General features: G+C 35.7%; 3 protein-coding genes across 4 annotated transcripts in view; 1 reads left to right on the forward strand and 2 right to left on the reverse strand.

The window, feature by feature from the left end:
• The first annotated feature begins 466 nt into the window (after positions 1 to 466).
• LOC114366061 (CD63 antigen) lies at positions 467 to 5,347 on the forward strand. 2 transcript variants are annotated; one of them, XM_028322828.1, is made up of 6 exons: positions 467 to 641; positions 2,231 to 2,431; positions 3,191 to 3,352; positions 3,765 to 3,851; positions 4,082 to 4,252; positions 4,899 to 5,183. In XM_028322828.1, the coding sequence occupies exons 1-6, from the start codon at positions 531 to 533 to the stop codon at positions 5,070 to 5,072; spliced, it is 906 nt and encodes a 301-aa protein (XP_028178629.1). In that variant the 5' UTR covers positions 467 to 530; the 3' UTR covers positions 5,073 to 5,183. The 2 variants fall into 2 exon arrangements, with proteins under 2 accessions (XP_028178629.1, XP_028178630.1); XM_028322829.1 differs by lacking the exon at positions 4,082 to 4,252 and having other exon boundaries at positions 3,765 to 4,022; positions 4,899 to 5,347.
• A 1,259-nt stretch (positions 5,348 to 6,606) lies between these two features.
• On the reverse strand, positions 6,607 to 8,188 carry LOC114366080 (alpha-ketoglutarate-dependent dioxygenase alkB homolog 4). The gene is made up of 2 exons (XM_028322862.1): positions 7,364 to 8,188; positions 6,607 to 7,279 (listed from the first exon to the last, which is right to left on the reverse strand). Exons 1-2 carry the CDS (start codon positions 8,110 to 8,112, stop codon positions 7,051 to 7,053), a joined length of 978 nt encoding a protein of 325 aa, XP_028178663.1. The 5' UTR covers positions 8,113 to 8,188; the 3' UTR covers positions 6,607 to 7,050.
• Positions 8,189 to 14,984: 6,796 nt separating this feature from the next.
• Positions 14,985 to 16,517, reverse strand: part of DCX-EMAP (Doublecortin-domain-containing echinoderm-microtubule-associated protein) — a 31,474-nt gene continuing 29,941 nt past the window's right edge. The window contains exons 17-19 of the mRNA XM_028322861.1: positions 16,378 to 16,473; positions 16,184 to 16,298; positions 14,985 to 15,770 (exon numbers count right to left, since the gene is read on the reverse strand). Coding sequence (XP_028178662.1) covers positions 15,617 to 15,770; positions 16,184 to 16,298; positions 16,378 to 16,473 — 365 coding nt within the window. The 3' untranslated portion in view covers positions 14,985 to 15,616. The remainder of the gene's footprint in view (positions 15,771 to 16,183; positions 16,299 to 16,377; positions 16,474 to 16,517) is intronic.

A 16,517-nucleotide genomic window follows, 5' to 3' on the forward strand; every position in this document is an offset into this window, starting at 1 on the left:
AGTATTTTTTTCATTCAATCAGCATGATATGATTATTTCGATATAGTGTGACTTGCATTTGAAATAAGTATTTATGTTATAGATCAACTGAGAAATTGTTTCAACTAACTATAAGTAACCAAGTCAAATAGGTAAATTCGAAGATGTAATGATAAATGTACTAGATAAGTAAGACGTACAAAAAAAAAGTTAGTGTAAGAAAGAACAATTATAGCGATAACTAAGAGATCATGCGCAATTCCATGAATTATTTTGAGTTAGTTATTGTTTTATATCTTATTGAAATAATCTATTTTTAAAGCTCTAGGACTGTAGCTGTAGCTATATCAGGTCAGTCTGCGCCATCGATAGAATATGAAAATCGAATTTGATACCAGCCGGATTTAGAACACTATGTAAATGTAATTTTCGATTGCGAGACGAAAAACAATTCTTATCAGATTGCAGCCCCATTATCAGGAGATAACGGCTCAGCCGAGGACCACGGCAGTTGACGCAAGCCCTACAGCCGGAAAGCTAGTGTTTACAAGATGACTGCGCCTGCGAGGAACGCGCAAGGTATGATGTTCACCAAGACTGAGACGGAGTACAACATGAAATCTATAAGGTTTCTGTTGTTGACCATCACGGCTATGTTCGTGGTAAGTAATTTTGATGTTTCCATCTACAAAAGCTTTTCTTCTTTGTACACTTCTTGTCTTATCTGGGATGAGTTTTGAATTTTGAATCGTGTGCGCTAATTGGCGGCCATTATCATACGATAATGGGCTCGACTCTATCAACTAGAGCTTTTTCGAACTACGAATTTGTTTTGCTAAAGTCCTACTAAGTTATTGGAAACCATTCAACATGGTGACCCACGTAGGAATCGAAACCGAAACCAACATTCTAGAGTTTTATTCTACTTTGACGATAGCGTTTAAACTGGTTTTTAAAAAAAAGGTTACATGAAACTGTGTTTTGTTTTGAAGATGAAAATCTTATTCCCAAATGTAATAAAATGAGGAACTGCAATAATTAATAAGTAAATGATTGCTACACAAACGAAACAATGCTCCTTCTAGTGACTTCTGATTTCGTTGTTGATAACATGCAAGTACATAGGTACAAACTTTATTATATTTATGCTAAAGATAAGGCTGATAGATATTATCCTTGTAATGTTATTAATACCCTTTGGAAAATCAATATTATCATAATGCATGTGTTTTCCACATTACATTAGTATATGATTATTGTTTTTAAGCCTTTAATAGAGAACTTTAACACCAGGTATTATTGACATTAATGATAATGATGATTAAGTAAATAGCAACTGTGAGTAGTGTGAATTTAACTTGCCTAAGATTATTTATAAGATACAAATAAACACACGTTTACCTACACAGGTAAATAAGAGGAACTCTCTCTTTTCGACTGAATAATAAAGATCGAATTATCAGGGATGCCGACAAATCAATCAAAATGATAACACACTGATCGCGTATAATATCATGTGATAACAAGAACATCTAATGTAATAACGCATACTTTCTAATGTAGGATAAAAACCTAATTAAAACAAAACATAATTAAAAACCAGGGTGTAGTTATATGTATATTCCAGTAAAAAGTTTAAGGCGGGTCCAGATATGTATCATTTGCCCGATCCGATCACCGTATCCGTATCGTCCACGCGTATCATGATCGCATATGTGGACGGGTAATGATATACGTCTCATGATACAATGAACAATACACAGATAGGTACGGATACGGTGATAGGATCGGTCAAATGATCATGTCTGGACCCGGCTTTAGACGTAGGTATTCAACGTTCTCAGGTCACCACAACCACAGAATAAGTAATAGTCAACCTGCTTTAGATACAACAATATGGTTTCTCTTAGTACCTACATTGTCACCGTATCAAGTATCAAGGATATGAATGATGGTACAATCAGCGTCAAAAAGTTCGCAACACGTCTTTGTTACAAATTACAATAAGATTGTGTTATCAACTTGTTAATTACTTTGGGTGTCACGAACTATTTTACGCTGACTGGACCTACATATTCGAAATCGAATAGAAACGTAAGTAACGTTAAACTATTTATAGCAATAAACGTAACCAAGCGGTGATGATGAAACTCGTCAAAGAAGTTAATGCTGTCGTTCCTACAGGCACTAGATTTCTCCGCGCCAAATAAACAATTACCTGCAGATTAATGAACAGTGACTTACCTTCCAGGTGATCGGGATCATGATGATCGTCCTCGGCATCTCCGTGTACGGGCACTACCACAGCTTCACGTTCTTCTATGACAGCGTCAAGAGCGGCCGGTTCATGACGCCGTCGGTGATGTGCGTGTTCATCGGGTTCGTTCTGCTGGTCGTGTCGACCTTTGGATTCATGGGCAGCTTGAAACTGAGCACGTGTATGGTCAACTTCGTAAGTAAATGAGTTTTTAACCGACGTCATTATAAGGGCTATATTTCACCGGGACACCATGGCGGGCGGCGCAACCAGTCACCGCTACCAACAAAATGTATGCAGCTTTGCGCAACCAAACGGACACCAGGTGAGTAACTCTCGATAGAGCTGTATACATTTTGTTGGTAGCCGGCGACTGGTTGCGCCGCCATGGTGTCCCGGTGAAATATAGCCCATAAGGTAGCAGGAAGGCGCTGGACGCAGGCCACTACCAACCGGGCAGCATGGAAAGCATTGGGGGAGGCCTATGTTCAGCAGTGGACGTCCTATGGCTGTGATGAAATCAGTTTTTTACATGTGCTTTTAAAATAAGGTAATACTTATATAGCTGAAAATGTATAAGAAATCAAAAGGGTTGGGGGACGTTCAGAAATAATATGTAGCCAGACTGGTGTGCCTGACTGCGTCACTTGACCTTCACTGATTGGGTTTTTATTGGCGGTCAAGTTGTATATCCTGGCTATTGTATGAGTTGCAGCGGTGGGAACGAGAGATGGGAATAATCCCGTGACTGTGTCACACGCAGGCGTGAGACCTACTTTTACGTACAACATTGGCAATCGCATCTTTAGCGTGGGGCACGATCAGCTGATGAGAATAAAGATTAATTTCTTCGGTCTTTGAACCACGCTTTATTAATCTTTGCCGTCCACTCACTTCCAACAAAATTCACTGTTAGTAAAGAAAATTCTAATAAAAAATGGTGTTTTCTTACAGTACGCGTTGATCCTGTTGAAGATTCTCATCGTGAAGTTGGCGATTGTCATCCTGGCGTTCACGACAGGATCTTCGGCTCTTATGGGCTACATCGACATTCCCGTGGCACAGTACCCCGTAGACCGGGAAATTCAGACTGAAATCGACGCTTTGCAAGCTGGGGTAAGTAAAGTAAACTAGTTGGTTAAAGTTGCAAGATCTAAAAACGAAAAGGAGGTTTAAAAATTGCAACTATAAGAACAACACACTTACTTCCTAAGAACAATCACAATACCTATCTAGTTCAAACCTGGTAACCATATACAGGGTGTTAGGTAAATGGGTATATGAGCCGACACTAGCCCATGTTAACATGGTCATATAAATGGTATGGTGAAGTCAGAAAATTGATATCTTCATTTTAATTATTTTAATTTTCATACAAATCGGATTTTATAAAATGTATTTTGTATGAAAATTAAAAAAAATAAAATGATATACCCATTTACCTAACACCCTGTATAAAAGGTTGGAAATTTTCTTCTGGAAGAAGGATTTTCTTCTGAAATACTGATGACCGTTGTTTTAATTACAGATCGGTTGCTGCGGTAGCAATTCCTTCCTCGACTACATCGGTATGGAGTTCACTGACAGCCACAACACCTCCGTGGTGACCACCGAGGTGGACGGAGACATTGTGAGCATGGTGGTGCCCAGAACTTGCTGCGCGGGCAACAGTCAGGCCATCTGCAACCGACTCCGCGCGACTGGATGCAAGCAAGCTATCGCGAACGCTATCTCTCAGAATGCTGCGGTCTTGGGCGTACTTGGGCTGTCAGTTATGTTTATATTGGTAAGTAGCTGGTAGGCTGATCGCGGTTGGAACTGTAGGCTAGTACGCCAACTACCGAGGTGGTCGGAGACATCGTCAGCATGGTGGTGCCCAGGACTTGCTGCGCGGGCAACAGTCAGGCCATCTGCAACCGACTCCGCGCGACTGGGTGCAAGCAAGCTATCGCGAACGCTATATCTCAGAATGCTGCGGTCTTGGGCGTACTGGGGCTGTCAGTTATGTTTATATTGGTAAGTAGCTGGTAGACTGATCGCGGTTAGAACTTTAGGCAAGTAAGCCAACCACCGAGGTGGACGGAGACATTGTCAGCATGGTGGTGCCCAGGACTTGCTACGCGGGCAACAGTCAGGCCATCTGCAACCGACTCCGCGCGACTGGTTGCAAGCAAGCTATCGCGAACGCTATCTCTCAAAATGCTGCCGTCTTGGGCGTACTGGGGCTGTCAGTTATGTTTATTTTGGTAAGTTGCCTAGGAATTTCATTGTTGTAATTTATAGCGTCAGGTTATGCGATGGGCTGATCGCTGTTAAGATTTGCATTGGTTGGAACACTTAGAACCGGGTTTGGCAAGAAAAACACTTATTTGGTTTAAGTGCCGTTAGACTCTCCCGGTTTAAACGTCTGGACGCGGAAAAAGCACTAGTTTATGAAATCTGCACTGTCGGCTTTAAGACAGTTGCCGTTAGGGTGGTACTACCAGTATTATTCATGTTCATATTTACTATTTTATGACTGCTTGATGATTAAATTGTAAATAAGCCGCGTGAGAAGATAAAAGTGAGAGGATAAGCGTTTTATCTGTAAACCTTTTCTAGGACTAGGAAGAAGGTACCTTATTAATTAATAAAACTACCTAAAGTCAATTGTTTTGTCCAGGTCCTGGGAATAACATTCGCGTTGCTGCTGGCCCGTTGCATCCGCAAGCTGAAGAGCGAGCGAGCCATGATGGCGTGGAAGATTCGGGAGCAGCTCATTATAGCTCGCATGGAAGAAGAAAGGAAGAACGACCCCACTCTTTACATCACCCCAGCAGAGTCCAGTGTTGCTTAATCTACGTAAATTTGTACAGACAGCACATTAAGCCTAGGCGCAGATTTCCGACTTTGAGTTGGCCGTTTAGTCGGGCTGTTAATCAGTATGGACATGTATGAAAGTGCACACATTACGGATTTGGTATCGGCCGATTCTTCATACAAATTAGAATCGGGCCCAACTATCGGCCAACTAAAAGCCGATAGTCTGCGCCTAGGCTAAGGCCTTGTTCAGACTCGCGCGGTAACCGCGCGGTTTGTGGGTGGTTCTCATTGGCGAGGCTATGAGGCGGTAACCGTGTGGTAGTGTCCGACCGAAACTAGTTTTACGACCGAAACCGAAACCGAAAACGAATTTCGGCAACGGTGTCTATTTCGGCCGAAACCGAAACCGAAACTTCCTTACAATACAAGGCTCATATTTTGAGGGAAAAGTAAAGAAAACGTTATTATAATCAGACAGTCTTTATTGTTTTCTCTTTAAAATGCATTAAAATTGAACTTATAAAGCGCCTTTTTACTCTAAAAGGTATCAAATTATGTTTTAAAAAAGAAAAAGAAGGATTTATAGTCTAGATTTTTTTTAATTACCCGCAATATTCAGGACATCTACATAACCCGTCCCATGTTCGAGTCTTTTACCTTAATAATTTCTCAAAACAAAATTGGTAGTACCAGACTGTCTGACTTGTGTGATACTAACTTACGTAACATGAACTTTGAAACTCTGAATCCATAATATTATCACCATGAAATGTACTATAGTCATTACTAACTACCTAACTAATGTTTGTTTACGTATAGCATTTGCGAACCAAAAAAAATTTGTAGGTTAGATTAAACTTTTATCAGTCATATTGATATTTTTTTATGTTTATTGCTCTTATGTTATAACGACATATAAAACGAGATAAAACTTACCAAATTCAAAATAAATCACTCGAAAACTCGCCACCACAACAAAACTAACAGCAAACAAACAAGCGAGCGAATCACGACATTGGCTCTGATCGAATTTATTCACTCATTCAACGCGCCGAACATGACCGATAACAGTGCGGAAACTCCCGAATGCACATTCGGTTTCGGTCGTAGTTTAGGCAAGTTTGCCGCCGAAAACGAAACTAAACCGAAACTCGTGATTTTACCGAAACTCAACCGAAAACGAAACCGAAACCGAACATTCGGTCGGACACTACCGTGTGGTTACGGTTCGATGCAAATTGCTCGAGAACTGCCCAGCAACCGCGTGATTCGGCAGTGTCTGAACTAGGCCTAAGCTAAACGCTGTGGCATCTTATCTAGTTGTCGTAGAAGCGATATTGCGACAAAAAATGAGTAATTTGATGTGCTGGTGACTGTACTGTTGTTAATAAATTATACATATACACATTATAATACATATTATCATATTATACATAATATACATTATACACTTTATATTTTACATGGAGTATGTAATTTTTTTTAGTTCTTAAGGTTAATTAAGTAATTAGGATAAAATAATAAATGATCAGTCAAAGTGAAAGACTGAAGTTTTATGAAAATCTGTATTTTTGGAATTTCTTATAAAATCTACCAATTTAAAAAATGGTTTGGTATTCTTCATACATAATGTAAAATAAGAAAATCATATAAATATAGAATAACATCAAATGTCTTTTATTTAGATAGATTAAGTACTAGTAATTGGTCAACAATCAATGTAGGTACTATGTTTACAATCTACAGCTAATATTCAGTAAGTAATTCATAGAAATGTGGATTTTTTATCAATACATTATCAAATTTTGATAAATAAATGCTTAAATAACCAAATTATCTTATCGGTAATAAACACTACTTATATCACTACTGAATCTAGGAATTCAAAATTTTATAATTATTACAGTTGAATGACATTTTACTGTTTTACTACCCATACCTCTACGATAATTTAAAATAATACTTGCATTTAATAGTTATAGCATAAATTACAAAAATGAATATTAAATACACTAACTAGGAACATCTTCTGCATTCTTTTGGTATTCAGTTTTGTGATCCCAAAAGTTTTTGGCAACTTTTCGGACTTCAGTACCAATGGTTTCTTGTGAACCATTCTGCATGTATGGCGGTGTGAACTCTCTGTAGGCTATGCACACCCTGCGAGACACAATATCCTCACGGAGTACACAATGTTCCCAGTGGTACCTCGATTCACCATAAATCACCAGCAAAGACCTCCTGAAACATGTCAAATTAATTTGTTAATAAATTCCAACTATTTAATAATCAAAAATAAAATTATTATTTGTATTAAAATTATACCTAGGCATTGGTATCCTAATAATAACATCCATATAATTTTTTGGCTTCCAAAACGCTAAGGCTGTATCATCACTTCCATTTTCCAATAGTTTGCCTTTAGAATCAACTATTGCGCAATACTCATCAGCACAATACAAATTATACTTTTTTCTGTCCCCAAGAAATGGTGTCATAGTCAACACAGAATCTGATAAACAATTTACAGTGACGATTCTTTCACCCCAAACCCAACAATCATCTATATGAGGATCAATAGAAGCGCCTTTGCTAGGGTCATACTCCAAAGAACATTGCTCAATAGTTTCATAATGTTGCAACAATTCAATTCTTTCAAATCTGTCCTGTAAGAACTTTGTGCATTCTGGAAACCCTTTGAAATGGCCTAGAACAATTTTTTTCTTTTTAAAATTAGTTTTTGGCCCGAAATTTTGCTTTCGCCGCCCGCTTTGCGAGATATCCCACGGCATGTCGTCGATGTTTTTCATTAACTCTTTTTCTTCTTCTTCGCTTATGAAATCTAGCTGTATGTAAACTCCAGGGTAGTCTATAGACTCGCCTTCGTGGTGAGGATGCTGTTTATAGAGATCCATGTCCCAGCCTTTCCAGGCTTTGTTGCAAAGTGGACAATAAACATAACCTTTATCCTTGTTTAGCGCCAGTTGTAACTTCATGTCTGCAGCTCCATATTGTGTCTCACAAATCAGACAAGTTCGGCAACCTTTGCAGCCACATGGTCTAGGTTTAGTCATGTTAAGAAACCGAATTTGTAGGACTTTTTATCAAATAAATCACGAATCCATCGGCAGCAAAATCACATTTTTTGACACTAACTGACCTGACAGTGACAGTCTGACAGAAGTGACAGATCGCATGTGACAGTCAATTGTTGCAGTCCGAAACTATACAAAATCGAAAACTAAAATGGTTAATGATTTATTGATTCCTAACCAAGAGTTAACAGTCTGTGTTTGATAATTTGATATATAGCCTGACCAGGAACATAAAAACCCTCGCCATGTTGCGGAAAACTAATGGTACTAATTTCTTTTAATGGCAACAGTAACTGAAAACTTCATTGACATGTCACCTTGCATGTCAGTCTATTGTTGTCAAAGTGTAAACAAACTTTATTTTAAATGTTTGCAATTGATTTTGTGAATTAAATTGCTAAAATATTTTTATAGTCGTGAAAGAAAAGTGGTTCACGATGTGTTAATGTATACCTTGATTTTTTAGAATCCAGCAGAGATGTAAACAAACACTTTCATACACAATTACACCATAATCACTTACGTGTTCATAATATCATACACATTATTTAACAAGCCCATGAAACCAACTTCATTTTCACGTTCATACAAGTTTGAAATCAATCTTTGAAACAAATTATTTTTGCAAAATACGTGGACGATGAAAATTTGTGAGACTTGTCAAATTGACTTGACGTTTAAAATCATGTGTTATCTCCATATTGTCTATGACTTGTCTCTGACACATCAGTGCTGTAACCTGTGAGTCATAGACAATAATCTGTAAATTTAATCGATATTATTTTAAGTATTCACTTATTCCGATTACTGATTAATTTTAAATAAAAAATATAGGATACCTACTTTGTTTAGTTTTCCAGCGATAACTTCGACAATATTGGAGATAACGTAAATTTATTTTTCTACTTTTAGTGTATACTTTTTCGGAGTCAGTTTAATTTTTAGTCGGTTTTATTTAAACGAAATTATTTTACTTTTTTATGCAATTATGCTTACGTATTGTTCCATTGCTTATTTTCCTATATAAGTAAATAAAATAAAAGAAAATAAAAATATTCTTTCAATTGATAGCATCTTAAATTACCTCCCTAGCGGAATAGAGCAACAAAGAACTGAGCGAGCGAGATGTCACTACTAGTAGCAACACTGTCAAACAGAACTTTTTGCAACTAGTCATAGTCATAGTCATTTATTCCATAAACAATAACATTATCGTATTGGAAACTATTTGAAGTTTAATAACTTTACGGATATCATTGATTGTTTTACTGTCCAGTGTGTTTTTTGATTACATCTGTGCATACAGTTTGTTTCCTGTTCTCGAAAATTTCATAATCAGTTCACAATCACATTCAATGTTGCGACATTGTTGCATATTTTTAGTATTTTGACGATCACCCGGCGATGATACGCAAGTAGGTTAGTACCTACTTGCGTATCATCGCCGGGTGAAATTATTGTAGTCAATAATTTCACTTCGCGATTAACGAGAGGTTTTGTCGCATCACTAGTTGACAGACTAAAAATATTTTTATGTCAGTTGGCCATTTTTGATGACATTTCTGCTGATTTCTAAAAAATTTGACTACCTTGATTTTTTAGAATCCAGCAGAGATGTAAACAAACACTTTCATACACAATTACACCATAATCACTTACGTGTTCATAATATCATACACATTATTTAACAAGCCCATGAAACCAACTTCATTTTCACGTTCATACAAGTTTGAAATCAATCTTTGAAACAAATTATTTTTGCAAAATACGTGGACGATGAAAATTTGTGAGACTTGTCAAATTGACTTGACGTTTAAAATCATGTGTTATCTCCATATTGTCTATGACTTGTCTCTGACACATCAGTGCTGTAACCTGTGAGTCATAGACAATAATCTGTAAATTTAATCGATATTATTTTAAGTATTCACTTATTCCGATTACTGATTAATTTTAAATAAAAAATATAGGATACCTACTTTGTTTAGTTTTCCAGCGATAACTTCGACAATATTGGAGATAACGTAAATTTATTTTTCTACTTTTAGTGTATACTTTTTCGGAGTCAGTTTAATTTTTAGTCGGTTTTATTTAAACGAAATTATTTTACTTTTTTATGCAATTATGCTTACGTATTGTTCCATTGCTTATTTTCCTATATAAGTAAATAAAATAAAAGAAAATAAAAATATTCTTTCAATTGATAGCATCTTAAATTACCTCCCTAGCGGAATAGAGCAACAAAGAACTGAGCGAGCGAGATGTCACTACTAGTAGCAACACTGTCAAACAGAACTTTTTGCAACTAGTCATAGTCATAGTCATTTATTCCATAAACAATAACATTATCGTATTGGAAACTATTTGAAGTTTAATAACTTTACGGATATCATTGATTGTTTTACTGTCCAGTGTGTTTTTTGATTACATCTGTGCATACAGTTTGTTTCCTGTTCTCGAAAATTTCATAATCAGTTCACAATCACATTCAATGTTGCGACATTGTTGCATATTTTTAGTATTTTGACGATCACCCGGCGATGATACGCAAGTAGGTTAGTACCTACTTGCGTATCATCGCCGGGTGAAATTATTGTAGTCAATAATTTCACTTCGCGATTAACGAGAGGTTTTGTCGCATCACTAGTTGACAGACTAAAAATATTTTTATGTCAGTTGGCCATTTTTGATGACATTTCTGCTGATTTCTAAAAAATTTGACTATATTTGTCGAAGAGAAATACAAAGGGTTCGGACAATATTTTCATTGAATAATGTTTCCGACAAAGGTTGTCAAATTGACTGACATGTTTATCGTTTAATACAGTCCACTATGAAAATTAGCTGTAGTCTGTTTCAACTACTTATTTTAATGTTTTTTGTCACTTTCTAAGTTTTGAATTTTATGGAATTGGGAAAGAAGTACCGAGTTTGAAGGGTTCATGAGCAGACATTGCAGTTGAATATTCAAGTTCTGAATTTGATTACTGATGAATAATAAAATAAATCCTACTAGCTCGATTGATGGTTTCATTTAATTTATTTAAACCAGGTTACCTTTAATAATATTTTTCGTTAATTTATGAAAATATCAAATTAGCCCGTAATCCTGAATCCTGATACATAAATTCAGCCTATTAATTTAACACATGTACGACTGTACTCAGTGTTGCACTATCAAATGCAATTGAAGCGCCTCTATGCCAGGGTTTTTATGTTCCTGGTCAGGCTATACCTACCTATTTTAACGTCTCGTAATTTATAAGTAATTATAAATCCAAATTAATTCCATTTTAAGATACTAATTTTATTCCTGCCTCAGACAAAGATAAGATGAAATAGGCATATTCTAGCAGCTGAACCAGCTCTAGTACCAAACACCAATATCATAGTTAAAATAAATTATCTCTACTTAAGTTAGTAAATAAAAGGCACATTATCATTATGCATAATTTATTTTGTCAAAGAGACCAAATTTTGATACATATAAAGAAAAAAGGACAATTGAAACGAAAGATTGGTAATATTCATTCTGTTTATGATTACATAAAACTTTATTGATTCCTAAAAGATTACTCATTAATGTCCATAAATATTTATGTTCGATAAGGATTACTTTTTGAGTTTACCTAAGTAAGAATAAAATTTTGCTTTAATATTATTAATACCTACCGTCCCTTAATTAGTAGGAAGGCATTGATTTCCAATTCTTGTGCATTATAATATTTTTATTTTAACTACTTTGTAAACTACATCTAAGTAGAAATGTGTCAAAATGTAAAATGTGTTATTAATAATAACATTGGTAATGTGAATAAACATAATCACGTGACTAGTATAAATGCAATGTTAATTCATCGTTTACTGATGATTTATAAATATACCATGCGCATTTTTGTATACTGTAGGTACTCGTAAATACATTGGAGTGAGTATTTATGATTACAACAAACGTTAACATGTCCTAAAAATATGAGACATGATTTGTCTGTGCGTGTGCCGCTCATAAAATTGAACTTAATAAATTATACAGTGTGTCCGGGCATGTAGTGATCAAACTTTAAGGGCGTAATCTATGGACAATTTTATCGGTGAAAATACTTTAAATTTGGGGCTTGACCCATTTCTCGCATATTTACTAGGATTTAAGTTTTTAATTTTAAGTTTTCACCTCTTCCTTCAAAAACAAGTGATAGCGTGGGTAACTTAACATTAATAAGCTAATATTTTATATCATGCGATGGCCAATAAAATTATCTACTAGTAGAAGTAGAAAACAGACACAAGTTTCATACATTTTAAGGGAGTAAGAATGGATTTAATTAGAAATAAACATGATTTTTTTCACATCTTTTTCAGTTATTTCCGAACACAAGAAAAACCAGGTCGTTAAGGTATGTTTTATTTGCATTGTATTATTAGTATTTGAGCCATTCTACAAAACGAATGTAAATTTATTAGTCTACGTCTATTAGTTTCGACGTAATTGTTGAACAGAGATACCCATTCCCAGCGGTTTCCATAGTAATCGGAATAGGTTGTGTGATTCTTTCAGGCAGTGCATTTTCGCATGTCGCGTGCGCTATGGAAACCGCTGGGAAGGGGTATCTTTGTTCAACAATTACGTCGAAACTAATAGACGTAGACTAATAAATTTACATTCGTTTTGTAGAATAGCTCAAATACCAATAATAAAATGCAAATAAAACATACCTTAACGACCTGGTTTTTCTTGTGTTGGGAAATAACTGAAAAAGATGTGAAAAAAATTATGTTTATTTCTAATTATATCCATTCTTACACCCTTAAAATGTATGAAACTTGTATCTGTTTTCTACTTCTACTAATAGATAATTATATTAGCTATCGCATGATATAAAATTTTTGCTTATTAATGTTAAACTACCCACGCTATCACTTGTTTTTGAAGGAAGAGGTGAAAACTTAAAATTAAAAACTTAAATCCTTGTAAATATGCGAGAAATGGGTCAAGCCCCAAATTTAAAGTATTTTCACCGATAAAATTGTCCATAGATTACGCCCTTAAAGTTTGATCACTACATGCCCGGACACACTGTATAGAGATATAAGTATAAAATTATCTGTAAGAAAGTAAAGTAAGAAAAATTAAACAATCAGAATTATCTGAACGCCTATTTAAAAACTTTATGAAATACAAAATTATGATTAAGTAGATACTTCCATGTGGCCAGCCACAATTCGCTAAACTTTTACAAAAATGTCTATTGCTTTTTATTACCTACCTAAGATCTTTTTCACAAAGGGTAATATTAGAAAAAACAGTGACTTGAATGGATTATAGTATCTATTACTAGATTCACAGTGTTTCATGTAATTTATAATGTTGTGAGAATACATAATTATTATTATCAGTAGGTAGTCCATTTCATTAACTGAACAGATACACAAATCAATCAAATAAAACTGCGTTTAAGAAACTGTAGATTACATATTATGTATATGTCGCAGACACGTAGCCGTTGAATAACCACTTGGTTGAATGTATTAATTTCAAAAAGGTCCCTTAATACTTATAAAAGTTACTTATATCACTTGCTATGGAAAGGTAAGTGCTACTCAGGTGAATATTTAGGCTAACTCTACTAAATATGCTTGCATACATCTCTTCAATAGAATATCATTCATTCATTCGTAAATACTTGTATATCATTGATAAATATGTAACAATTTATATATTCTCATTATAATAAAACCGTTCTCTCTGCGATGAAACTCTCTTATTTGAGGCAATAATAATACTAAATATCAGCACCAATTATACCAATCACAATATTTAACAATATATATTTTGTTACTCATATCGTATGTATAATCATACTCGCCAATAATTTTAACATTATAATAATAAGTAAGCCAAATTCTATAATATTTTCACCATAGCGTGATAAATTAATGTCTAGGCACCTACATATTAATTTTACGCAAGTTAACAATGGCAGTGAGTAATGTAGGTATTTTATAAAGTTATATTATGTTTATGTATAATTTGTTAAATATTTTAGAATTTTGGTTCGGTAAAGAGAGTAACATGACATTTCACAAAGACATTTATAGCCTGACCAGGAACATAAAAACCCTGGCATAGAGGCGCTTCAATTGCATTTGATAGTGCAACACTGAGTACAGTCGTACATGTGTTAAATTAATAGGCTAAATTTATGTATCAGGATTCAGGATTACGGGCTAATTTGATATTTTCATAAATGAACGAAAAATATTATTAAAGGTAACCTGCTTTAAATAAATTAATGAAACCATCAATCGAGCTAGTAGGATTTATTTTATTATTCATCAATAATCAAATTCAGAACTTGAATATTCAACTGCAATGTCTGCTCATGAACGCTTCAAACTCGGTACTTCTTTCCCAATTCCATAAAATTCAAAACTTAGAAGGTAACAAAAAACTTTAAAATGGGTAGTTGAAACAGACTACAGCTAATTTTCATAGTGGACTGTACTATACGATAAACATGTCAGTCAATTTGACAACCTCTGTCGGAAACATTATTCAATGAAAATATTGTCCGAACCCTTAGTATTTCTCTGCGACAAATACTTTAACACATTGTGAACCACTTTTCTTTCACGACTATAAAAATATTTTAGCAATTTAATTCATAAAACCAATTGCGCACATTTAAAATAAAGTTTGTTTACACTTTGACAGCAATAGACTGACATGCAAGGTGACATGTCAATGAAGTTTTCAGTTACTGTTGCCATTAAAAGAAATTAGTACCATTAGTTTTCCGCAACATGGCGAGGGTTTTTATGTTCCTGGTCAGGCTATAAAAGGTAAATCTCAGTCAAGATGTGGAAATGTAAGCTATTTAAATTAATACTCATTGTTATGTGGGTAACTAGGTTTAATGTAAATTTTGTATTTATTTAAATAATTCTATGTTTTTGCATAAGCGTGACAGTGTATTTCGGACCGGTTTTGATACAGACAAACTTTGTTTTATCTGTCAAGTGAAGTGTTGCCATTGTAATTATTTTCACATATGAATATTTTTTACTCATATAAAAACACTGATTGTATTGAAGGTCTTGCAAAATTAAGTTTACTTGTTAACTGGTGTGGTGAATGAATGCAAAAAATACTCATAGCAATCTAGAACAAAATTAATTGACATAACATTTCCACAATCCGGCCGGTTGTAAAGTCCGTGATATTTTGGTCTATTTCATTTGAAACGATGGTCGAAGGAAAAAACAGTCAGTTTCGGGAAGATTCTCATCGCGCCTCGAGGCTCGAATCTCAAGAACAGGGGTCACCCTGGCTTTAATTGAAAAAGAGGTTGGTACCTCTTCCCGCCGTTCAGTCGAGTTCGTCGAAGTCGAGTACGTGGAAGGTGGGGTGATGGCGGGGGGGTGGGGAGGGCGTGGGGGGAGCGAGCACGACGGCGGGGGGTGGCACGCGCCCCGGCCCGCCCCGCTAGTCGTCCACCAGCTCCCACAGCATCAGCGCCGCGTCGGTGCCTCCGGCGCTGACCATGCACCGGTCGTTGAACAGGAATCGGGCGCAGTACACGGCGCCGGAGTATACCTTTGTCTCGTTGTATTCGGCCTTCGGACTGGCGCATGGGTATCTGGAAAGAGATGTGCTTTTATAGATAGATTCAAGCCATCTACGTTAGTTACTAAAGCCTGGTCTGTGAGCGACAGTAACATAATTACGCGCGAGCGATAAGGATGGGTAGCTTGGGGTCATTGGACAAAATTCTACGTGCTCACAGACCAGACTATTTTATATAATTTTTTTTCTAAAAAACAACATGTTGGGCGCCAATTTGCGAAGTCTGGAAATTACGATTGACATGAGAAAATTGTGTTGGGTGATAAATCCCGTAACTTTTTGCCATCTGTAGCAAATAAATAAGGTAACTTAGGTAAGACTTTGACTTCGCAAATTGGCGCCCAACATGGTGCGATCTTTAGATACAATATTTTTGGTACACTGAAGTTTTGGTATTTCCTGCTAGATATTTAAGGCTGTTTTTACCTGAACAGTCGTAAGTATCCGTCAGTATCTCCGCTAGCAAGTAGGTCATGTGCAGCTGATCGACTGGCCGTTGAAATTAAAGTCGTCATCGGATAGAATCGGTTGTTCCACATTCCTAAAAAAATAATTACAGTAATTTGAATATGTCCACCGTGAAGTAGTCACAAAAAAATAAAAACTTATCCCTATTTTACCTGATACAAGGAAGCCCACAGTAGAATTGAATGTAGACCACTTTACATCTTTCATAGCAATCGGACTCTTTTCTGGCGATAATGATTTTATATCCCCTAAAAACAAGAAAAAGCGTTAAAATGTGTTGAACAGGTCACAG

Source organism: Ostrinia furnacalis, unplaced genomic scaffold, assembly GCF_004193835.3.
Source record: "Ostrinia furnacalis isolate ACB-3 unplaced genomic scaffold, ASM419383v2 OfSCF0526, whole genome shotgun sequence".
Lineage (NCBI taxonomy): Eukaryota > Metazoa > Arthropoda > Insecta > Lepidoptera > Crambidae > Ostrinia > Ostrinia furnacalis.